Source organism: Copadichromis virginalis, linkage group LG12 (genome assembly GCF_057382275.1).
Source record: "Copadichromis virginalis isolate Kocher_CV1m ecotype Utaka linkage group LG12, C_Virginalis_male_GT1.1, whole genome shotgun sequence".
NCBI classification, from domain to species: Eukaryota; Metazoa; Chordata; class Actinopteri; order Cichliformes; family Cichlidae; genus Copadichromis; species Copadichromis virginalis.
The window spans coordinates 27,692,020-27,716,723 of record NC_140629.1 but is presented as its reverse complement, the minus strand read 5'-3'; the positions used below and the strand labels follow the sequence as shown (position 1 = coordinate 27,716,723).

General features: G+C 40.2%; 1 protein-coding gene across 2 annotated transcripts in view; it reads left to right on the top strand.

Moving 5' to 3' along the window:
* The first annotated feature begins 18,041 nt into the window (after positions 1 to 18,041).
* Positions 18,042 to 24,704, top strand: part of efna5b (ephrin-A5b) — a 109,290-nt gene continuing 102,627 nt past the window's right edge. For both annotated transcript variants that reach the window (XM_085475746.1, XM_085475745.1), the window contains exon 1: positions 18,042 to 19,182. In XM_085475746.1, coding sequence (XP_085331872.1) covers positions 19,058 to 19,182 — 125 coding nt within the window. In that variant the 5' untranslated portion in view covers positions 18,042 to 19,057. The remainder of the gene's footprint in view (positions 19,183 to 24,704) is intronic.

The window sequence follows — 24,704 nt, the reverse complement described above, 5'->3', positions numbered from 1 at the left end:
CTGGATTTCAGCTTGTGTTTTATTGTACCACCATGACAAGTTTGATTTAGTGTTGCATGCACTTAAATATGTGAAAAAATAAACAAACCCTGCGATGTGATTGGCACAGATCAGACACTGGCTTTTGAAAATATTTGACCCGATGTACATCTGGTAGACGGAAAAAAAGGGAAGGACAGGAAATAAAAAGTGAGGAAGGAAATCAAAAAAACAAAGAAAGAGAGGGCCCCAAGGAGGAAGTCTATAATAAAATGTGGAGGTTAAGAATGAATTGAAAAATGGCCTGTATTTATATAGCGCTTTACTAGTCCCTAAGGACCCCAAAGCACTTTACACATCCAGTCATCCACCCATTCACACACTGGTGATGGCAAGCTACATTGTAGCCACAGCCACCCTGGGGCACACTGACAGAGGTGAGGCTGCTGGACACTGGCGCCACTGGGCCCTCTGACCACCACCAGTAGGCAACGGGTCAAGTGTCTTGCCCAAGGACACAACGATCGAGACTGTCGGAGCCGGGGCTCGAACCGGCAACCTTCCGATTACAAGGCGAACTCCCAACTCTTGAGCCACGATCGCCCCACTAACTGGTGAAGAAGTAAATGAACAGGTCTGAGACAGTTTTAAAGTTTACTCCTATGTATATTTAGCAAGGTCAATTCTCAAATTATTAATTTAACTGCTTCATCACATGCATTCATTTCCAGAAATAATCAGTACACCTGTACCTTTTATGTTGAAATTGATTAATTGGGATATATAAAAACCCAGTCCCTCTCCCAGCTGCTGAAGAAATCTACATGTCCACGATCCTGGAAACAGAAAAATATATATTTTTCACGGTAATCTAATCTGAATTAAAACATTAATCTTGAGTATGTCAAGGGAGATGGTGTTCCAGTAAATCTTAATCACCCTGCCTCCATAAACATGATTGATGTGGGCATCTGAAATATTCAACTAATCAACGATGAGAACACTCGTGGTGGCTCAGGACTGCACTTATCGCATCCTAACTACTAATGAGTCAACCAACTGAAAAACACAGTTAAGGGATAAAGTCTGACGTTTTAAAAAGTATCTGAATGATATATCACCTGAAATGGTTTTTAATTGAAATTTATAATTGATGATCTTTAAAAAGTGGATGTTTATTAAATGATTAATAAATACAAACATTTTCTTAGATGTGATCTTTTATCAAAATTATCTGAAGAAAGTAAAACACATTGCAATATTTTCAGCATCCCTATTTTCTTTTTTAAAATGTGAACTACCTAAGACTACTTACTTCTTAAACAGATGTTAATCATTTAATCAGATAAGAGACTGTGCTTCATGAAGTTTAATATATGGAGATACACGCGTTCACATGCAGACGTGCTGAGTGATGTGGGGGGGATAGCTGATTAATAAGTTGGGATGCGATGCAATCTCCATCTTTATTAAGATGTTGAAAGACACTGAAGACATTGAACCACACACACTGGCAGTCACACACCTGACATGGGGGAATTTGCTGTATAAATGGCCACACACAAATGTCAGCATTAGGAAAGCTGAGAGGATTTACATTTTGTGGTATTGAGGCGAATTAATAAGAAAACAGGAACAAAATGATAATTGTGCACAAACGAGCAGTTAAAAGTACTAAAAATAACTGGAAAAGTTGATATGTACAGTAGGGAGTTGTGGAGCGTGAGGGAGAAGTTGGAGGAAAGGACTGTTTTTGGCCCGAGAATAATGAACAAAATGAGTGCAGATGGAAGAGGCAGATGGTTTCATTTGTGATGGGCAGCCCAGGGCTGCCATGGTGCTTGGTGGGTAATGGATATTACTCCATGGAGCCCATGGTCCTTCCTGAGGATTGTGGCATGATGTCAGTCACATGCTGATAAAGGACTGGTTTAGCATGTGATCTTCTAATTGTCTAGGTTAGGATTCAGTGAGAGTAATTTGATCCTTCTTCTAAGTCTGAGGAGCCCAACCTGCTTCCCTGCACTGAAGAATTCACGTCTGATTGAATAACATACTTTTTCCTGTTTGTCTTTGAAAGTACAAAGACCTACATGTCTTTAATTTATTTCACTACCTATCTAAGCTGCCTTTAAGATCGTCAGTGTACAAATGTATTTCTTGTCACTGACTAAGAGCTGAAAAAGAGCTGAAAAATGGGTCACAGTGAGTAAACCTCTCAAGGTCTAGCGTCTTTTTAATGCAATTTAAGTCTTTTCGTGGCATAACTCTGATAAGAGAGATGGGAAAACTGCAACAATAACAGGAAACACAAGGAAATAACTGTACGTCTTAGTGCTGGCCAAGACAAACAAGCACGATCAGTACTCCAAGAAACTTGGATAAATGGGCAAAATTAGAAGACAGATGTGCACAAGATAAGGTCAGGCAGATTTTTTTTTTCTTCCTCTTGAAACAGGACTGATGTTTGTGTGAGAAAATTGTCTTGGTATCTTATTCTAGAAGTATACGTGGCATTAGACTACCCAAATCCCTTAACTGAAAGCTCCGATAAATTGTCCTTGGTACAAGAGGAAACTAAACCCATTCATCACTTTTGTAAATGGCATGACAGGACAGTGAAAACAGAGCAACAAAAAATCTCAAAAGGAGGGTGATTGTGTATTCAAGGCAAGGTTAGAATTATCTTCATCCCCAAATCGCAAGATTATCAGGCCACATCTGTTGGCTATTGACTGGCTGCATATGTTCTAATCATGATGTGAAGAGTAATTACCATTATGGAGCTTTGTGAATGTGTGAAGGAAAGACAGCAAGGTTCCACATTCCACAGGGCCAGTTAAAAGAGCTAAGAGTGACAGATCTTTGGAAATGTCGCCCCAGAAATGTCTCATGATGCCCACATAATAAGAAACAGAAGGAATGGTTTTGTGTGTTTCTGTCTTGGAGTGTTTGGAAGAGAGCTATGGACTGAGTGGAGAGTTAAGGCTGCTGAGATGTGTTGTTTACATTGTGTTTAGCGTTTTGATTGTGTGTGTGTGTGTGCAGTGTGTGTGTGGGCGCAGGTATTTGTCAATTTCAAGGTATCACATTTGAAAGCAGAGCACATAAACAAGTTTTTATGCTTTATGATTTTGCACAAATCTCCTCTCCTCTTCTTGCCTCTTAGATGGACAACCCTGCAATTTGACTTAATCCATATTGACTGCTCTTCAATGACCTCACTCCATAGGGTCCAGCACTGAGGATTTACTCTGAGAAAACCAATCTAAACAACCTGATTTCACTTCTTTTCCTCAGTATGACTGTGTGTGCAAAGCTGAGAAAGACATTGAGGTAGAAACAGTAGATGTAGAAAATGTGGCGGAGCTCCCTATTTGTACCTAAGCAAAGCTTTTTGCTGTCATGTCTTTAACATGATGAATGGGACAAAGATGTAAAGCCAGAGATAAAACAAAGCCCCAGTGACTCCGTGGGAGCCCCACAGCCAAGCCATAAAATCCTTCTCTCTTTTCATAGCCAGTCGTTAGCTCCATACATGCAGGCTTGTCTATACATATATTTTAACAGCAGGTTCAACGGCGGAAGGGGTGGGTGGGTTATAATTAGAACCAATCCGATATTAGGTATTGGTATCAGTCCGATACTGACGTAAATTACTGGATCGGATATCGGAGAGAAAAAAAATGTAATCCGATCCATTAAATATCAAAAAAAGCACCTCACAAAACTTGCTACATGGCATAACTCGGCTCATAACCGTAGCACGTTGGAAGAGTGTGCCTCCTGTGATAGAGCAGCTGTGTGTATTTGTAGCCTCGCTACCAAACCTGCATTTCATCTCCGAGAAAGTTATCCAAGAGAGAAGTAAAGCAAGTGTGTAAGTTTGTAAAGCGTTCCAGCGTTAAGCTTAACAACCGATATATGGAGCGACTGCCTCTTCTCTCTCCGTCTCCTGCTGCTACTTCAATCATGAAACTGATCAATGATCAGCTGATCGGCTTTTCTGTTGCGAGTCCGTCTCTCTGCTTTGTTTTTGGCCCACTTTGCACCAGAAAGAGGAAACCAGCGGCTGAACAACAGCGGCACGTTTAACCTTGATAAGCTGTTGTTAGAATTTATTAAATATTACTTTCTACACCAGGATCCTTTTCTACGCAGCAGATGGCTGGTAACTGTGCAGGGGCGGATCTAGCAAAGTTTAGCCAGGGGGGCCGATAGGGCATTAACAGGGAAAAGGGGGCACAAAGACATACTTTTCTTTCTTATTCTCATTTAAAATGTCTAGCTTTAATAAATAATTATCTGAATCTTACACCCAAAGTTTTAATCTGATGTAAAACGTATAGAAGTCCATTACTGTATAACTAACTATAACTATAAGTAACTATTAAGTCTAACATACCCTAGTAAGCTATAGTACTTTTTTCCTTTGGGAAGGTACCATCTGTGCAGTCTGCAATTCTGTTGAAGAAAGATGTTGAATCTATTTAATTATTCTTGAAAAAGAATTTATTTCTGTGCATTTTTTTCACACTGCATCAAATTAAAGTTGATTACGTCAATTAAGCATCATGAGGTGGGGGTGGTTCCCTATTTTTTTTGCTGGGAGTTGGCGACCCTATTAGTTAGGTTGCTTAATATTTCTGTTAAGTACTCTTTAAAATACCAGAATAGGGAGGATGGAGTAGGTTTAAGTTTATTAGATTGATCAGATTGATTCTTCTTCCTGCTCCTTTTCACACATGGTTGCAGTGCTTTACTGATAGAAAGTGTGGTTGGTTTGTCTGAAAGAGCTAACTGTGGAAACTGTTGTACCAAGTGTGAAATAAATAAATAAATGAAAAAAAAATGAAATGAAATCAGTATTGCTGAACTATGAAATATTTTTGGGTGCAGTGTATTTTTTACATACAGGTATAACAGAATAGCTTTAGTGTTGTTGTTTATTTAAACTTGAGTATGAACTTATACAAAATGCAGCAAGATATTAAAAAAAAACAGTTTTATTGATTAAAAAACACACTATATCGGATTCATATCGGTATCGGCAGATATCCAAATTTATAATCTAGTTATAATGTCAGCTGCATACAGACAAACGACACACACAGACACACACAGACAATCACACACACACACACACACACAGAGAAAGAGAGACTTGTAAAGATAAAGTGTTACCTTGCTCACATACTAATTGTTTCTCACCCACAGACTGATTCTCCTCAGTATATATGTTGTCCGTGAGCACGTGGTGCACACACTTGCCCATTTCTGCATCAGTGTAATTTGGGATATGTACATATAAAGAAACACATCTGTGTGTGTGTGCGTGTGCTGTTTACATTTGAGTGTGCGTTCGTAGCATTTCTTGTGTATAAGTTGTACCACCAGCTGGGTCAATTTCTGTCTCTTTGCTTAATTAATGGTTTGCCTCTGGCACCACTGTGCAGAGAGCTCCGCTCTGTCTGCTCCAGCAGCCTTCTGCACAATCTGTACTGTGTACACACAAACAATATATCCCTGTGATGTGTACACATACCCCAACAGGTGCATAGGCACCATGTAGAATGACTTGAAGAACAGCAGCAGTGAATCTCTCACGTTGCTTTCCACTGTGAAAAAAAGTAAAAGAAGAAAAGAAAAAAGAAAAACATTTGACTGCAACATAAATTTATGGATTTTTTCTATGTGGGAAAGTACAGAATTGAGAAAACGTGTGATTTTTTTTCCTGTTTCATTCAAGCCTAGGTAAGAAATAGATGCCATTGTGAAAACTTTGTAAAAATTCAGAATTTAATGGCATTTTAAGGTCTTAGATCATATCCTTCCTTGTGACTGTTTTTCACAGACCCTCCCTCTTTATCTAACCTTTTGTCCTTATTTGTTGGCCTGCCAGAACAATGACCTCTCTACCCTCGTCAATCTGTCCTCTGGTATTCTCCCATAGCCCTGTGATGCGGATGCAGCCCTTGTCGGACTATTCATGCATTCTACCCTTGTAAGAAGCAGGCATCTGATTCACCACGACTGCAGAAAGCACCGGGGATCCCATTCAGGGTGGTTTGCTTTTTCCCATGCAGTGTTATTAAGATGCATATGTTTAATTTATGATCGGAAACTTTCAAAGGGGATCCGCTGTCTCAGAGTTGAGCTTTGTCCATATCTTCCATATATATTGCCTCATTCTCTGTCTCGCTCCATTTTCTTATCCCCTTTATCTTGCAAGTGTTGTCATGCCATAGCAGACTCTTGAAGAGAGGATACCCACATGCATGGCAGCACACACACAACACACACACATTCTTGTGTAACAAGTACTTGTGAGTGAAGTGAAGTGAACAGCCACACAAGGACTGCAGGACTCTCAGAGCACAGGGAGGAGAATCCACAGCTGATTCTAGTTAATACCAGAAAAACAACATTTGACGTGGCATGTCTGATGTGCCATTGTTTTACAGGCACAGAGAGCCAGTCTGAAATATATCCATTGTCAAATCTGTAATGGAACAGCCATAACTCTCTCTCAGGTTTGTCAGCCTGCAATCTGTCTGCACGGGTCTGGCCCGGGAAACAATAAGAGAAGAGCCAACAAAGTATAAAGCGAGAGATAACTGACTGTAATAGATAGAGGCAATATTGTAGCAATAATGAAAATGTATGTGTTTTAATAAAAGAAAATATCTCAGATAGGACAGAGGTCAAAGTTCTTTGTCTGCAGAACAAACCTTCCAAATTAAAAAAAAAAAAAAAAAAAAAAAAATCAGATTCTGTGGCTTAAAGACTGTAACGTCAAATGGGTGTGAACTGAGCCTTGAGCACCTGTGACTATCCAAACTTGGGTAAAGGTTCACTCACAGGATAGCAGAACATCTTCATAATCTGCTTCACAGTAAAAAGCTCCTGTAAGAACAATGCTGGAAAACTCTAGCATGGCTGTCAAACGACCAGTAAATTGTAAAAAAAAAAAAGAGGAGGATATCTGAAATCCACGCTGTCATAAAATAAATTCAGAACCATAAAGAATGAAGTTGTTCTGGACACGTGCAGAGAAACTGGTGTGAGACACAGGTTCAGTTAGAGGGTGGAGACCAACTCAGAGTCACCCTGGTTGGTCCTGCACAAAAATTACAGGTCTTTCGATTTGTGGTAAATTTGGTTTGGCATGAGATTTAACCAAAGTGCTGCCATGTTGTTTCGACATAAAAACAACTGGCCCAAGTTGTAGGAGAGACTGTGGTGAACCAAACAAATGTGGACTGGTAAATAGTGGCTGATGAGAGAAGAAAAGTGACTTGCTTCCTTTGCTTTTAATTCTTAGAGACAATAATAATACAAATTTATAGGGAAAACAAAGACAGACACTTTTTTTAGCCAACCAAATTACAAACTTTGTCCTTTCTGTTTTTTTGGGCGAGGACACTTTCTTTATTTCAAAAATATCACGGCAGCAGTCTGAATGATTAAAGGGTTTAAAAGTGCTTTGTGTTGTGCGTAAGCAGAGTAGAATGCATGTGGGTGAACGATGACCCCATTACAGCATCATATATGTTGTTTTAAATTACCAATTACCACACAGCGTGTACTTCTGCCACAAATGTTAAAAAGTCACTGTGTGACTTGCATAATTAATCGTCTTGTTTCCTGCGGTAGGCAGTTCATCTCTTTCTCTTGAAGCTCCGTTCTTTGGATCTGCCACTCTGCCCGCCCTCCCCTCTTCCTCACGGGGCCTCGAGGCCTGCAGTGGTGTGCAAATCCATTGGAGAGCTGTCACTGTTGCCTGTGTTCCTGCCTCACCAGTGGCAGGTGGTCCCATGTCCCGCCTGGGGCAAAGAAGTGAGAAAGGGAGGAAGAAGGAAAGACAGATGTTGAAAGAAAGGAGCGAAAGAGGCCAGTGAGCTATTGCTATAGCTATGAAAGTGTACTTTCTTAATGGGTGGCAGCTAGTGCGCAAGACACGCTTGCGCTCATTCATCTTTGAAAATGTTTCATCCATCTCCTTTCAACACAGCTTTTCCTTGAGACTTTTGACTGACTGACATAAAGGTGAGGGATCTGTTTTGTTTCACTGCTGCTTATACATAACACATGCCACAGAGATGGGCCATGGGCTCATTTACTCATCATACGTGAATGGTACTTTTTCACCTTGAGGCAAACATGATGGGATACAAAACCTCTTCTATTTCATCCTGCATAAACTTGTAAACTACATGAAAAACCTGTGAGGTGACATTTATCATCTGGATTGCTCTGTTTCCTGGTCTTTAAAATTATTACTATCATTTTCTTTCCGGATCATGAGAGGAAGGAGCAATATATGTAATTTAATGAGCCTTTGTCTCAGCCGGAGACATTACCTTGTCATCCAGATTCTTTGATGGAAACGTTAAATATCCTGTGCCCCCTGACCTCAGAAAAATGTCGCTGATGGACACCAGATGTGTCTTCAAGGAAGACCGCTCACCTTCATATGCATGCAGTATTTTGGAGTGCAATCTGTGGCTTGTAATAAAGTGCACATTTCTCCAAATGTACCCTGTTTTTCTTTAACCCTCCTCCGTGTTACTGTTACATTTTCATTGGTCGTGTTATGTACACAGCCCATACAGAGCAGCACGATCCCACAACAACAACAAGCTCGTTATCAGTCACACCAAAGTGCTCTCTTACCAGTCCACCCATGGAGATGGTGGTGTTTAATGAGCCAAGGGAGAAAGGTAAAGATTCAAAACAGAGAAAAGCAGAGTTGCATTATCATCCCTGTTCCCCCAGGGGTGGATAATTAGCAGGCACCACTACTATTGATAACTGTCTCCGGAGTTGCCAGCTGCAGCAACACTTGAATCATTGCTTTGAACTATTGTTAAAGGAATCAGAAAAGATAAAAGGGAAACAAACTTTTGGTAATAGCTATATTAAATCAAAGGGAGCATTTCTATTTTGTTTTAAAAACTTTAATTTCCTGAATCATACGAGCAGAAGCCCGCGTAAACGCTCTATATTTGAACGCTTCTCTGTTTGCATTTGCGGAAAAGTCTAAAACCCTGTGATTATAGCATAACGGTCTGAATTTTAATCATAGTTGAATCAAACTTTCATTCGTGCTAGTGTTTAACCGAACAACAAATTAATTCAAAGCACATCATAACAGACTGTTTATGATGCAAATGATTTGGTTGGAAAGTTGCTGATTGGCACAGTGGCCCCTCAGGCAACAACATCCATTTCGGGGGCGGGTGAAAGACCTCTCTTTATCTGATGGCTCTCTCTCGCTCCCTTTCTCTATGCTAAAGCATCTCAATGGAAGCCAGACCGGCTTGGCCTCTCTGTCAGCAAATGCCACTGCTAATTATGACAGAGTCCTTCTTCCCCAGCAAGTGAGCACTGGTGTTAGATCTGTTTTACTGAGCCCTACATATGAATTGGGATGCAAAAACTCCTATCCTCCTAGGGGGTGATGTATAAGGGTAGTTGCTCCAATATCCTGAGCTGCAGGGATATGTAGTGCTGACATGTTGGTATTAGTCAAATATGGTGTTTCTGTGTTCTGCTGACTGGCTGACCAGCAGGTCTGGAAGTCTGGTTGGTGGAGGAGTGACGATGATACTTATCACACAGGGATAATATTGTTTCATGTTCCATGCTGCACCTTTGAGAATGATTCTTATAAAAACCCATCAAAGGCCGTGCAAAATTTAACGGCTTGCTTTTCCAAATCAGAATATATTTTGTAGCACAAATGACAGACCCGACCACATGTTTGTGATTTAGGTGAAGTGGCCCTTAAATCTACATTTTGAACAATGCGTCAGCTTTCCTGGGTGCTCTCCTAACTTCAGCTTGCTGCCATGAAGCCCGAGGACAACAAATACATATGCTCCTCTGGTACTAATCATTCTAATTAAAGTGTCACATTGTGGTAATGTAAGGCCTATGCTGTGATTAAATCAGAATGGCAGTGACACTATTTTTTTCATGCTTAAAAAGTGCTGATCCTCTTTAAGCACGGCCGCGGCTTGGACTGCACGTAGAATTTCTGGAAGTCACTGTGATTGTGTAACTTTTGGGAGTGACCTCACATTTCCCTGCAGGGACTTTGAATGATTACATCATATTTAATGAAGAACTGAAAAGAAAATTGATGACATCACAACCCAGGTGTGATGAGTATCCCTCCTGAAACAGAAAGCCATAAGTCAAAGTGAGAGGCCAGAATTATATGCGGGTATGTTTTTATATGTAAAGAATTTAGGCTGACTGGAGTCATGTTTTCTCATCATTTCTGCATCTGCATTATTTCAAACAGTGTTAACAGCCAATATGGTTCTTCTTTCTTATCAGGTGTAATTACACAAAACATTTTTTGTCATCAAATTAAGAACAACACACACACACACTGGGTTTTTCCACCCCATAATTTCCAGAGGCTGAATTTTCTTGTTTCTGTGTCTGTGATTATGCATGTGATAATGTGTTTAGGTGTGCACAAGCATTCAAACATGAATCTGTTGGGCATGTCGTAATGGGTGCGTATGTGTGTCTGGCAGGTAATCCGATGCTGGTTTACCCCGAGCGCCTATGTATCCTTTATTCCTTCAATTATTCCCTCGATTAAAAAAGCAAAAGAAAAACAGGAGAAGGAAATGGTCTGTCTCAGTGACTGAGTGATGTCTGCGAGAATTAATGTGCTGTCAGGGGGATATGAAGCATTCTCACATTCCCACAGATAGCAAGGAAAATGCCACAATGGGGCCAAGAGTCCCTAATAAATACACATAAAATGACAATATTTCATTGAGGTTTAATGCTTGTAATAGCAATTATGGAAAGAAAATGCACTGTAAATGAAAATGGATTGCCTGTAGATGGGAATATTTTTGCATATGCAAAGTGCATAACAAGTGCCTAGTCATAAATACCACGGGGCAAATCTTGTCAATAGCTTGTCAGCGATACTGTTCGTAGCAATTGTATTTCTCATTATCAGGTATTCCTGTTGGGAGAAAATGATCTTAATTTGATCAGTGTCATAAGTCCTCTTGGATCTCAGCTTATCCTTTTATGTGTGGAATTACAAATGGCCCGATTATAAAACTTTCCACAATGGCAGGGAGAATTAGCAGGCTAAGCATACACTAATGCTATTGTACCCTCATCAATGATGTATAGCTGAGCTCGTAAGCGGTGGCCTTCTCCGCAGAGCAACACCCGCCAGAGAACGAGGCAGAAGGACAGACAGAAGCAGAGAAAGTACAGTTTGAAAAGCAGAATCAACTGGTATTAATAAGAGATTAATGTTCTTTGGCTTGAACTGACACGCTGCACTATTATTCTGCTCCTTTGCTTTGAACAAGTCTGGCTATTAGCTTTGTCCTGGGCCTATGAATCTATATTTCCTTTCAACAGAAGAGTCATAAAGGGACAGTGGAACATCAATTTCTTCCTGGGACTTCAAAGAGAGATGCGAGGCCCCATGGAGGCGAATGACTGCTGCGTTGCACACTGAAGCCAGGGATATCAAAGACTTTTTTACATTCATTGCTGTAATGAAGGAGCACAGAGAGTACAAAAGAGGACTCAATAGTTGCCCACCCTCTCTCCTCCCAGCTTTTTGGTCATGATTGTATGTAAGTATTACTCAGAGTTGAGGATAGCCTCTCCAAATTGAGACCCTTATTGCAGAAGCCAGCTGAAGCACCATTCACATTAGGGTAGGGACAATGTGCTCATAATATCTATATCAGCGGTGTCCTGTCTTAATTCACTTTTATTACATCCATTCATAATGCTCTCATAATGATGAGATGGATCCCAGCCAAGGGATTTTCACAGTGTCACCTTTATTATCACATACTGTGATTCATCATTTGTTACTCTACAGGTCCCTGTAATGAGGATAAGTTAGACTTTTCCGAATTAAATCTAAGGATAAGATGCCACCATGCTATGTATTCTTTATTATTAACTCTGGATCTCCCCTTTGGATGAAACAGTCTTAAGTATAACACATGGAAAGATTTTGGTTTAAAACAAGAAAAAAAAAAAGGAATACTATCAATTCTTATCTTTATGTTTCGCACACAGAATAGCTCACACTAGTCGACATGCTTTGAATGTATGCTGCACACGTGCACACATTTGTCAGCGCATGCCATCAACAACACACTGCATTAAGAAACATAAAGAAACAAACTGCTCTGTTGTAGGCCAAATAAATATTTAAACCTGGGGATCACAGGGGACTGTTTGTGGTTTCCTTCTGTGCATGTGAGCGAGCCTTCGTTCATTTTTTTTGCAGGGAGAATGGGAGGAAAAAGAAAATGGATAGCGTTACTGTAAAGCCGCTGAAAAACTGGGAGTAGGTCAGACATAAAACAGCCGTTTTCACACTAGCGTCAGCTGATAATGTCCAGCTGAAGAGCGAAGAATGCTCTTATTAATTCTTTATCAGATGACGGTATGTCCCAAACCCCTCGAGAAACAAACCTTTCTGGACATTCTCATTCATCTAAGAAAGTGCTTTCTTGGGAATATTTACTTAAGATAAGAAACGGGACTCACAGCGAAAAACTCTCTCTGTGACATATACTTTTTGGTTATGTTTATTGGTAATGTGAGCACTTTGACAGATCTGAAGGCAAAGACATTTACTCTGAGTGGTTAGAGAAGTTGTTGAGTGGATTATCATTTCAGCTTCACCCTCTTGAAGAATTTTTAGTATGGAGATTTATACCTTTTAATAGAGTTAGTTTTACTGATTAGCATATGTTAGTTTTATATAGAGAAACATCTGGCCTGGCTACATCCAAACACATCTGCCTATCTTCAGATCTAGAAACCACATGGCCTGCAATCCCTCCCCACCAAAGAAACAAAACAATTTTTTGAGTGATTAAACAAACAGGATATAGTGTATGTGCCTACTGGTGAACTTTTCCTTACCTATAAACATAACCAGGCTCTTTGTTTCCTTTGTTTTCAATCTTTCTGCCAAGCTAAGCTTACTGGCACAGTAGCCTCATATCTACTGACTGAACTCAACATCTAACTCTTGGCAAGCAAGCGAACAGGCGAATTTCCCACAATTGTTTTCTTTTGTGAAACTTTAAACCCAAATTTCAATCCTCTCCCCTGCATTGCTTCAACATTAAATATAACTTTTTACAGATCATTTCTACATAATACACATCCACTTTAAAGCAATTACTCAGGACTCAGACCTGGCAAATTGGAGAGCTGGTTGCTTTTTGAATCCACGGTGGAGCCTTAAAACAAAGAGGGGCTGTGCTTTTACTGTTCTCGTCCTGGAACGCCCTTGATCAGCTCAGTCAATCCCTCATTTAAAAAAAAAAAAGAAAAGAAAGAAACTAAATGTTTAAACGCTGCCTGAATAAAATGGCTTTCTAAAAAAAAAAGCTTTTAATATTTTAGTGTTTTACTTTGTTATTAATCACATTTTATATTATGCATATTTTATGCATTTGTGTTGCATTTTGGGTAAATTCTCCGGTTTAAACGGATGCTGTAAAACAAAAGCAATATTATTATTAATATTGTTATCATGTGGACATAATTCTGCCTTGGTTTCTTTTACCCATGACCATGATCTTTCCCAAGACGTCCCATGGAAATGTGGATCAGTAACAATAACATAAATGTCTTAACAGTGGCATGGATCTATTTTCTTGTGAGATGTAATTTCTTGTCAAGTTCCCCCCAAGCCCATTGCAACACTTTCTGTCCTTGTTTGAAAAGGTGTCTTCCTAAGTATAACCCCCTCCCCCTGACATGCACACACTGTAAGTATCTATACACTCAAAACCTTTTCTTTATTCATCTCTGTTTCTTTTTCTTTGCACCAGCACAAACACAGACAAGCCATCTCTAACGCAGACTCCTGCTCTCCCTCTATGAATAGGGGGACCTTGGCTGTCTCTATTGAAAAGCTCATTCCTCATTGAAAACGAAGCCCTTGTCCTTACATTGCTCTGCCTACCGCACTGATTGAGTACTAATGGCAACATCAGTCCCCATCTGGTGTCCATCATTTGGATTCAGGGCAGGGCTCGTCCCAGCAGATACATCCGATTAGTCCATCTCATCGATTTGTGCTGGCTCGTCATGACTTAGTCAACCCAAGGTGTCTCTTCTATGACATGCTGTCTCCTTGCGATTCAGTTTGCCAACACTCTAAGTGCATTGAGTGTGACAATAAAATCTTTAATCTAATATGCATCCTAAGGAGGGAGGTGGTGGAGAATTAAGAGAGAGTGAGGCAGCGGTACAGAGGAGGGAGGTAATGCACTCGATAAGATATAATGTATCGTGTTACTGAAATGCAGGATACAGCCCTACAGATGGATAGATTTGCGATTTCAGGTGTAACACATGACATTAAACGGTTTGTCAAATATTCTTCCTTGTTATCAAATCGTGAACATACACTGCAACAGAGTGCGTATTTTTCTTTTTAAGCTCTTTGTGGAAGATATCTCGAGAAGGTGAACTGAGATTATTATCTGCTGAAATAGACTTTTTTTTTTTTCATCTATGCTCCAAAGAGGTCCAAATCCTATTTTCTCCCAGCATGTAACCCAACCCAATCTGTGTTTGCAGTTTGACGCACATGATAGCATGAATGGGGTTATAGGGCAAAAACACATGCATGGTGCTCCCAGTAATGCTAACTGACAAGGATCCCATTGCCTGGGCTTGTGAGAAAGTATCATATTTATGGATGTGTGAGCTGTATATCAATGAGATATGAAACAGCACTGTTTGAATAGATCATTACACAGATCTCCAGTACAGTGCTTGATCTACTGTATTCCAATGCTGCTCGCTATCTCTGTAAACACGCATAACATTATGGAAATGACAGACTGTAACACATAGTGATGTAGTGTAAAAGTGTGGGAATATGTTGCAAAAATTTGATTATGGGGACGTGAACACATTTAGTTTATTATTACTCTTCTTATTTTTGTGTATTGGATGAAAAGCCAACATTATAACAGAATGGTGCCACTTTGACTGTGCCTCTTTGGTGGTTTAGGTTTATATCTCTTTTGATGATAGTGCATAAATAATTAATGAAATCTACATCTAATGGAGGATGCAATAAATCCTATTCAGAAAAAGAGAGTTGATTGTGCTGACAGTTTTAACTAATGCTTTGCTAGGCTTTGTTTCTTTTTAAAAATGTATTTATTTTAAGAACCCATGCACAGAATCCTCTTTGATTTTCATGTCTATAATTGCTTGTTGGCATGGCTGACCTTCCATGTTGACACCAACGAGCCGCGTTCTCACCTCTTCCTCCCAACTTCTGCTTCTCTATAATTGTCCTGATAATAAATGAACAGTTGCATTGAAATAGGTATGATTCACCCACCCAGTCAGTCAGTCAGCCTTCCCATCTCACCCTGCAGTGACCCTGCCTGCGTGAGTGTTCAGATTACTGTATGTGAGAGGAGGAAAATCTCTGGCTTAAAGCCAGACACTTGTCATTTTGTAAGAACGACTACATATATATATATATATATATATATATATATATATATATATATATATATATATATATATATATATATATATATATATATGAAATTGAATGATAAAACCTTCAAGTAAGAAAGGGAGAATTACATGACACTGCAGTAAAATTAGAAAGTACTCTGCTCTGTAAAAATACACAATTCATAGGGGGCGTTGGAGGATAATAAGAACATACAATGAGATGTTAGCAGCAAGTAAAAAAAATATGAGCATGCAAACTTTCATTCATTTAAAAAGAACACACGCATCACCTGGTCACTGGTTGTTTATGATGGTATTGTTTTCCTCCGCACTAATCAATCAAATAGGAAAATAAACCCCGCTTTTTGAAAATAGAGTTCAAGCCATCTTTGCACCGCTCGGCGGGAACATGTGGATGGAGGTGAGGGAGAAAATGGGCCTGTGTGAGAAGTAATCAACGCAGCCCACTATGATGGTGGCAGCAGGTTAAGAAGGGGATGGGGAGAGATAGCTCTGTTCCTATGCCAGAGAAAATGAAAGCAGCTGGGGGTATACGCTGTGTGCGCTAGTCAGTCAAACATGCTTGTTATCAACTTTTTTCCCCCTTTTTTTTGGATGCTAGTGTGTATGTGTGCATGTGTGCGTGAGAGAGATGAGACACAGCAGGAGAGGAATGCAGTCATGGTTGTAAAGTGGGTGTGAAAACAGCCATGTTAAGTGACCTCCGGGTTGACCTACCCACCCCTCCTTCCCTAGTAGCTGATAATGTCCTCCCTTTGTGTGTGTGCGTGTTACAAAAAAAAAAGGCTTGAAAAAAAAGTGTGTATGTCATAACATTTTTCCAGGATTGTCTGGTGCTGATGTCTGTATGTGGTTGCAGAGTGAGTGTCCTGCCAGTGTGCATGTGCGCGCTGATAGATGTAAGTGAGTGGTCCTTAGTTTACACTAGTCCAAGAGAACAGGTCAAGAGAATTATCTTAAAATATTAGCTGCCCTCTTACCCTTTCCTCCCTTCTCTTGTCTTTCCACTCTTGTTTCCTCCCCTCCTGTTTTCTGAAAGGGACACAGCACCTGTTGCACTCACATAAAGTAGACATTTTTGGAATTTAGAGTGAAATGTCTTGATTTTCTTGACTTTATAACAGAGATATTGATGCACCAGGCAACCAGGCAAGGTTTTATCTGAATTTACTATTTTTTTATCAATAGGTTTATATTAGCTATTTGCTGACAGTGATATTAGAGATGTGGAAAATGTAAAAATGAAAACAACAGAAAACGTAGCTATAAACTTTACTTACCTCTTTGTAATGATCACATTTATTGTTCATTCCTATTATAATAAATGTTATTTTCTAGATTTACATTTTAAATCCCACTTATTTAAACTTCAATGTGCTTGTTGTTTTCACTGGAACTACTTTTTCCACTTCCTCCACCTGCTCTCTCCCTTTAAAAATCATATCTGCTTTGTTTAATATCTCACTTATTTTTACATTTACACAAGATGGGCAAAGATTTTAGTCCTTAAAGTTTATAGTATGTCTTCAATATTATTACTGTTATTTAAAAATCATTCCGAATGGCCCCATCGGTGAAATTTCACCCCATAACTCTTGCCTCTATAGGCTGTTCATATTACACATTATTTTCGCTGCGGATGTCCCATCTGAGTTTAGGCCTACAGCTTATTTTCTAAAGTTTCATAAATCCTCCTTGTGAGCATTTGTCTGATTAACTCGACGACAGACGCGCTTCCCCTGGCGCACTCGAGCTTGAATTTGTCCTTGGCTGAGTCGGCGACTCGCCACTGCGGGGCGTCTGGGCGCTGGAGCAGCTCCTCGAACCGCTCCAGCAACAGGCTGCCCCGCTACATCTGCACGGGCAATGCGTGGTCATCATCTCTCAACACTGCGCTATCACACAGAAGGGCTGAGAAGTGTCGCTGCCCTCCTCCTCTAACTGTAGATTTGACCTTTGTGGAGGTAAAGTAGTTAAAATTAAATACAATATAAAAAATTATATTAAATATATATTTTTAAATTAGATTGATGAAAAAAATAATGGGCAATGAAAGTACAAAGAAAATAACATGTTAATATTAATTATCTTTTTCCTTATAAAATCGAATATATTTATGTATAAAAGTATTGTTATGTCAACATCTTGGCCATTACCTCGTTACAGGCTTCCTCTTGTTAATAGAAAAAAACGCAACTTAAATTGAAATGAGAGTGTAACTGGAGCCCATGGTCTTCTTTGGTCCGCTGCGTCCGTTTGCATGTAATTAAATTGCGCCGAGCGCACTTATCAAGCGGAGCTGACAACGTGGTGTGGACAGAGTATCTAAAAGCGGTCACTGTCCCAGCTGTGCGCACCTCTTTCCATGTCCCCTTCCAGCTCTACCTTTCGGTAATTGAATTAGCTCGGTTTTAGGTGGGGGAGGGGCTTGGCTTTGTTCGAGAGACGCCCATTCAAATAATTTCAAACCAATGGGACTATCCCCCGCTCCGTCGTAAGCAAACCCACTCTCTCACTCGGCGTCTCAAGCTGCCTGCTTGTGCCCTCACCTTCCTGCGTGTCCCGGCGTTTGAAACCCAAACATAAGAAAAAGAGGAAGACTTCATAGCGCGCTCATGGGAGAACGCAGTATTTTTTTCATGCCTGCACGTCGCACGATGGCTTATATATGAGGAGGACAGTTTGGGATGCGACCATAAACAAGCGCCTCCACGGACAGAAGCGCATGAGAAAACATAACTCTGTCCTCCCCGACACCGAGAAGGACTCCTCCCCGCATCGGTCGTGTCACACCCGGTAAATCGCCGGGAAAGGATAACATTATTTTTTTTCACGCTGGAAACGAAAGACCGTGTCCAGCTTTCCCCATTCATTTCTCAGTGACTGGCTGACTGTATGGCTTTAAAAAGTTGCCTGGAAAACATGGACATCTGACGTGCGCCTTACAGCGTCATTGGACACATTGATTCCCCCCTCTCTCTTTTTTTCTCCATCATATCTTGGGCTGGCTAATCCCCTGCGCTTTCGGTTTGGAGTAAAGAATAAGTGTTCAGCAGCTGTCATTTGCCCTGATACAGGCTACATCCAGTAGCTCCCTGCAGGAACACGATCACACCACAGAAGACACTGCCTGTTGTGCTGCGTATTGGTGCCTACATTTGCTGATCACTGTTTGTGCAGTAGATGGAGAGATATTTTGTCACCTTGATACGGATTTGTTAGAGTTGACAACCTTCACCAAATAAAGCTCATGATTCATCTGAACTTTCTCTCTGCGTCAGCGAGAAACGCGTTGCTTTTGTAACTTCACATTTCCTTCGACCCGAAGAAGTGTCATCCGAACTGTCATTAATGGTTTTTCCTTCGTTTTCTATGTTGTGCGCATTTGTATTTGTTTAGTATTCACAAACTGCGCCAGAAACACGCGGACACGTGTGAATGAGACTCATCACCTGTCCCGGTTGAAACGCCCGTGCAACTTGACTGACTAACCTACGCTGAAGAGGAATACGTGCCGAAGTTTGCTGTAGTGATGCTGCAATTGGAAATGGTTGTCTTCGTCTGCTTGGTGCTGTTGATGTGTGTATTTAGCCAGGAGCCAAGCTCCAAAGTGGTGGCCGACCGCTACGCTGTCTTCTGGAACCGAACCAACACCAAGTAAGTGGCTTCTCACCGGGCAGGTTTAACTACGGAGGGACGGCGAGGTTCCTTCTCTTATGTACGAACGACGGCTTTTCAGGTTTGCCGGACCACATCAGTATTTATTCTCCGCAGTGAGGGCATAATGCCAGCATCTGTAGGTAAATGCTACAACCAAGGACAGGAAAAACCCTCTGTCTTATTTTCAGCGCGAGGCTGCTCATAAAAAGCGTACCTGCCGAGAAACTATAGATTAAAACCGTGCGTAACAAGGCCCGGACATAACCTGTAAAGCCTAATGTTCCTTCGCTTTACCCGCTGTCAGTATCGTCCTGATAAGGAAAGTAACCATTTACCCTCTTACAGACAGAGGGACTGTGCCATACAATCAGGATCATTATCTTATGTTCTTTCTCTCCTCGGTGGACTCAAGCTGTGCTTGACACGACCCCACCGGAGCCATTAACACCTGTATCTTATTAGTCTCAGCACAAATCCAAAAAGCCCATTTACCTACAAAATATGGTAATTAATTTCCTCGCTTTTAGATTACATGTGTTTGCTTCATTCGGAAAACTCCAGTTATAGGAGTAACGCCACGAACAGGCCAAATGTCTCAGACCTGTGAACTACGGAGGAGGGCTTCTCTATGTCGCTTGTGCGTTTTGCGTTCAGGGCATTTATGGCTTCGTCACAATATAGAAACTTAAGATACTGATCGTAGGCACAGATAGCCTATATGTCAGTCAGGATTAAAGAATCAATTTTTCATATTTCAGGACAGTTACCATAATGTAATCTAGACGCATTCGGCGATATCAACACAACTAAAAATACCTAAAGGAGTGCTTCATAAGTACAGAGTAACCACAGCAAAAAAAGAAAATGACAGAAAATGTCAAACTCACATTTGAATAATAAAAACACGCAGTAGATTAAATCCGAAGTGACGTTATCGCCAGTTTTGAGAGTTTTAATTGGTCAAGTTTTATTTTTTTCTTCTTTAAGTTGCTCCTTGTTAAATTTGTTCTCGGATCACCTTTAAGGGTTGCTGGAAAATTAAGCAAAATGTTATCAATGTTTCTTTAGTTCATACGTTTAACAGTCAATGTGAAATATAGTTTGTAAAATTACATTTGTGCAGCATTGAACTGTAGCATGTGTGGACTTATTACAGTGAAGCAGTAAATGAAGCATGTCGAAATTAAGCAGCGTTTTTCAAGCTTTTAAAGAAACTAATAACAGATGTTTTGCTAAAATTAAATACAAGAATACTAATTAACTGTGTCATCTGTGAAAGGTTTAATTTGCCTTAGTAAAAAGATGGCTGGTTAGTGTGAAAACCAATAATTTGTCTTCTTAAAATAATGTTCTCCTTTGTTATTCTGAAAGAGACGTTTTTCTTGAAATTTATTTATTTATTTGTTACTTTTTTCATAGATGTGAAGATAAATTGTTACTTTAGAGTTTAGAGGACATCTATCTTGTCAAAAAATGGAACAGTTAATGTAACTGTGAAAAGAGGCGCTTTTCACTTTTTATTTTAGGAAAATAAAGATACTTATGTGTTTAACATAATTAGATTCACCAAAACTCAGTTTGTAAGTGAGAACGTAGGTCATTCAAACTCGGCAACTTCAGCAAAGCAAAATGAAAGTTTGTGAGAAGTGCTGCAGTCCTTGAGACTGAAACTTCAACAACGTTGAGTTAACCTCAGTGCACATTGTGGACATTCGTTGAGACAGCATTTCCCACTAAAAGTCCCTTATGGAGTTAAACTGTACAGCCTTGTCTCAGGCTTATTAAGTCTAAATGCTGCTGGTTGAGTTTACAGAGAGATTTCACTGAGCTGCCAATGGCACTTAGTATTTGTTGAATAAAATGCTTAACACAAAGCCATTAATAGCATATGCTGAATTTGTTGCACAACTATTTACGTTCAGTTTGAAATTTGGGAAAACATGATTTATTGCTTGAAACAATTAGTGGTCAGGCTTACAGACGGAGGGCTGACTGTAAGCTTTCTCCTGAAGTCGGGGCCAGTCTAGCGGGGTGTGTAGATTCTCGGCCTGATATACCGTAGACCGTGACTGCTGTGGTCTTAGTCCCTATTCCAGCTTACCCTGGCTGTTTATTTATGGAGCGCTTTCTTCAGTAGAGGCAAACACAATTTTAAGTTAAAGTTTGAGTTAAAGATTTCTGCTGTTGATAGACACACTTTCATTAGTCTGCACATTTTTTTTCCCCAACAAAACAGTTTTGACTTGACTTGCCGCTCTGTTAACTTGATATCTTCCAGATGTGCTGACAAGTTTCAGTAAAGAAAGAAACAACAAAAAACAAAGTACGGTTTAAAGAAAAATGGAAATATAAGTACATCTACGTTTGATCTTTGATCTGACATAGGAACGCGGAAAAAAGAAACGGTGAGAGTGTAAAATACGGTTGTAGTGATCCGTGTTGCACTTTTACTGTCTTTGAGTCCGCTGTAAAATCACAGAAACAGATAGTTTCTTGCATCTCATCTGTTTCTGAGGCTCTTTGTTGCCCGAGGAAAGAAAACAGGTTTTCATGCTAACACCAGTCACTCTGTTCTACTTACTCCAAATAGAGTTTGTTTGACTCTCACCCCTGCAGGTCTGAGGCAGGAAGCCAGAAAGGTAATGTTAAAAAGCAGTGAAGAAAAGGAGAGAGGCAGAGATGGCAAACGTGTGTTATTGATGACTCTGTTAATAAATATTGAGTCCCTTTCCTCATGCATTACTGTAGAAAGCTGGTGTGGCATGGTAGTGGAACTTGTGTGCGTCTGCCTTTTGTTCTGAGGCTTCCAGTCACACTGAAAGAATTTACAGCGTCCCTGATCACAAACAGACTCATTCGCACGTTACTTTCCAATTGATTTACTGCTATCATCATGTAATTCATCAGAAATGTTATTAGAAGAGTTAATTCCATGTTTTTTCCCCCTATGTTTGAATCAGCTCATATTCTTAGTTGCTGGTATCTGACCACAATCATTCAGGGCTTGTTTTACTACCTAGAGAAAAAGCCATTTGTCGACACTCCTTTTTTGCTCCGCGTGAAACTGCAGCTTCCTCGAATTTGAAAATTGCCCAAGAGATATGATCCATCACACTAACGCTGCTCTTTGAGTTGGGTTTTGTCATAAAACCTCTTTTGCTTTTAATTCATTTAACCAAATTGGATGTTTCACTTCAGTGTGCGCAATGTGCTGTGCTCTGCTTGCTTACTTAATCACCTGAAATGCACAGAAGTAATTCTTCTAGAGAAAGCTTCTGTATGGAAATGCCAGGTGAAACAGCTTGACTCGTAAACTTTGCTACATCTGTTTCTGTCCAACATCAATCAGCCTGAAACTGTCCGCAGGAACGTAAACATGAATTTGTCTGATTTCAAGTGTCATGCCGTGCTAAATGATTTGAGAAAGTCTGAAGTCGATGTAAACGGAAAAAGTGAAAGGGCTCAAAGTTTAAACAGTGAGCTATGCTTTAGTTTCACTCGCTGATATACAAAGCACACTGCGGTAGACCTGCTTACAGACCGTCAGTAACGTAGAACCGGGAGCCTCAGATTGGAAGTTTTTGTGTTTGGAATAAAACGTTCTGCTTTTTTTCCCCGTGAAGTTTGCATTTTCTTCAAAAGTTTTCTCATTCGAAATTATAACTGAATTACACATTATTGTGAAATGCTATTTGTGCTCGCCGTGCCACAGTAATTTCTGCCGGGTGTTTGTGTTGTTCCTGATCTGGGTGCAGGCTGAGGGGGGTTTCCTTGCCGTTTTGTTGGCTTGGTTCCATCGTTGTCTCTCACGGCCGCAGCATGAGACCAAAAACTTGCTAACTGCATTGTTTTTCTGAATAGCACCTTTATCTTTTAATCTCCCTCTCTCTCTGTGAGACATCTAAACTTTCTCTTTTAGTTTTCTCTTTGATAGTTACTCAAAAGAATTTAATTTGGAATATTAGCATTTTTGAGGATGTTTGGAGAAATCCTGGATGAAACCCTACAGTTTTATCTGAAAGACTTCCATTAGTTTGAAATAACACTTCTCTCTGTGGAATCTGTCCCTCTGCTATCTCACTAACTGTCTTTGCTTGCGAGCATTTATTCCAATAAGGGACAGACAGTGACTCTAATGATGTCTCAGCTGTAATAGCGAAGAAATGGCTTTCTCTTCCATGCTCCCCCTTCGTCCTTTCTTCTTCCCCATATCCCTCCTTGCCTTGATCCCGTGCTGCCTCTCTGCTCTCCGTCTCTTTCTCTCTCTCCTTCCTTCCCTTTCTCCCTCTCTCTTTTTGTCTCTTCTTGCCAGGCGCAGAAAATGAATGAATACAATTAGATATTTTCAGAGTCCCTCCACGGTTGATGGTGGAGAAAGACGCGCAGAGGTCAGGCACACTCTGAGAGGAGCTCAGGGAGAGGTCACACACATACGGAGAGGAATAACGAAGCAGAAAGTTGGCTTGCAACAGACAAAGTAGTAACTGCAACTCTCCTTGAAGTGGAAGGTGTTATTAACATAAACAGTTTGATGCGGTTGTGGTCATGCAAATTGCTCAAGGTGATTTGTATTTTGCTGCATAATTTGTAGCTCAACCAATGAAATTTTCTAACAAGCTGCTTTAGACCTGTATATAGTAGTGTTGCTCCTAGTATTAGTCTGCTTTTGTTGCTGTCTTGATTGGCTCATCTTTGTTTGTGTGTGTGTGTGTGTGTGTGTGTGTGTGTGCCAAATGAGCCATAAGGTCATAAAGGGCTTGTTTCCGCTTCTTCATATTCCTGGATACTGCAATAATCACATGTTTCTGCCTCTTACTTCTCATTACCTGTCATAGACTAGTGGGTCATGAATATATGTATTATCAATCTGTGCTTGCATGTAGGTGCATTGATTTATACTAAGGCACAAATGCATAAAGTTGGAAAATCATAGTCTCTACATGCATTTGCCTTTAACAAATGGGAAAATTTTATATTACGTTATCATTCGTATGATTACAAATTCTGAATACCTGTAATTTTTAAAGTCAAGTGATATTGCCCTGTTTTAGTTGCTCCTAACCTCCTCATCGTTTTCATCCTGACTCACTCTGTGTTCTACTCTTTCCTCTCCCTCTGTCCCCCTGTCTGCAGGCTGATTAGTTCTTGTTAATGACCCCTTGCTCTGTCATTTTTTTATGCTTGTGGCATTGGCAAGCACAGCCACCGGCAGAGCTGCAGGGACTGCGAGCGGAGGGGACACAAAGAGATCGAGGCAGAGAATAAAGACCAAAAAAGAAAAATATAGGACTTGATAGAAAACCAGCAAATTGTAATGATAGTGCTGGGCAGTATAATACTTTTATTCAGTTTAAATGTAGTATTTTTGTCACCAGACATGTAAATGCACTTTCCATTTAAATTAGATTTTTTTTCCTATTAACTAGAAAATGAGCCCAGCAGGCAGCAGTCAATGCTTAGTCAATGTGCTTGGCAGAGCAGCTGTTCTTCAGTGAGCAGTGGAAGAGGGGTAGGGCTCT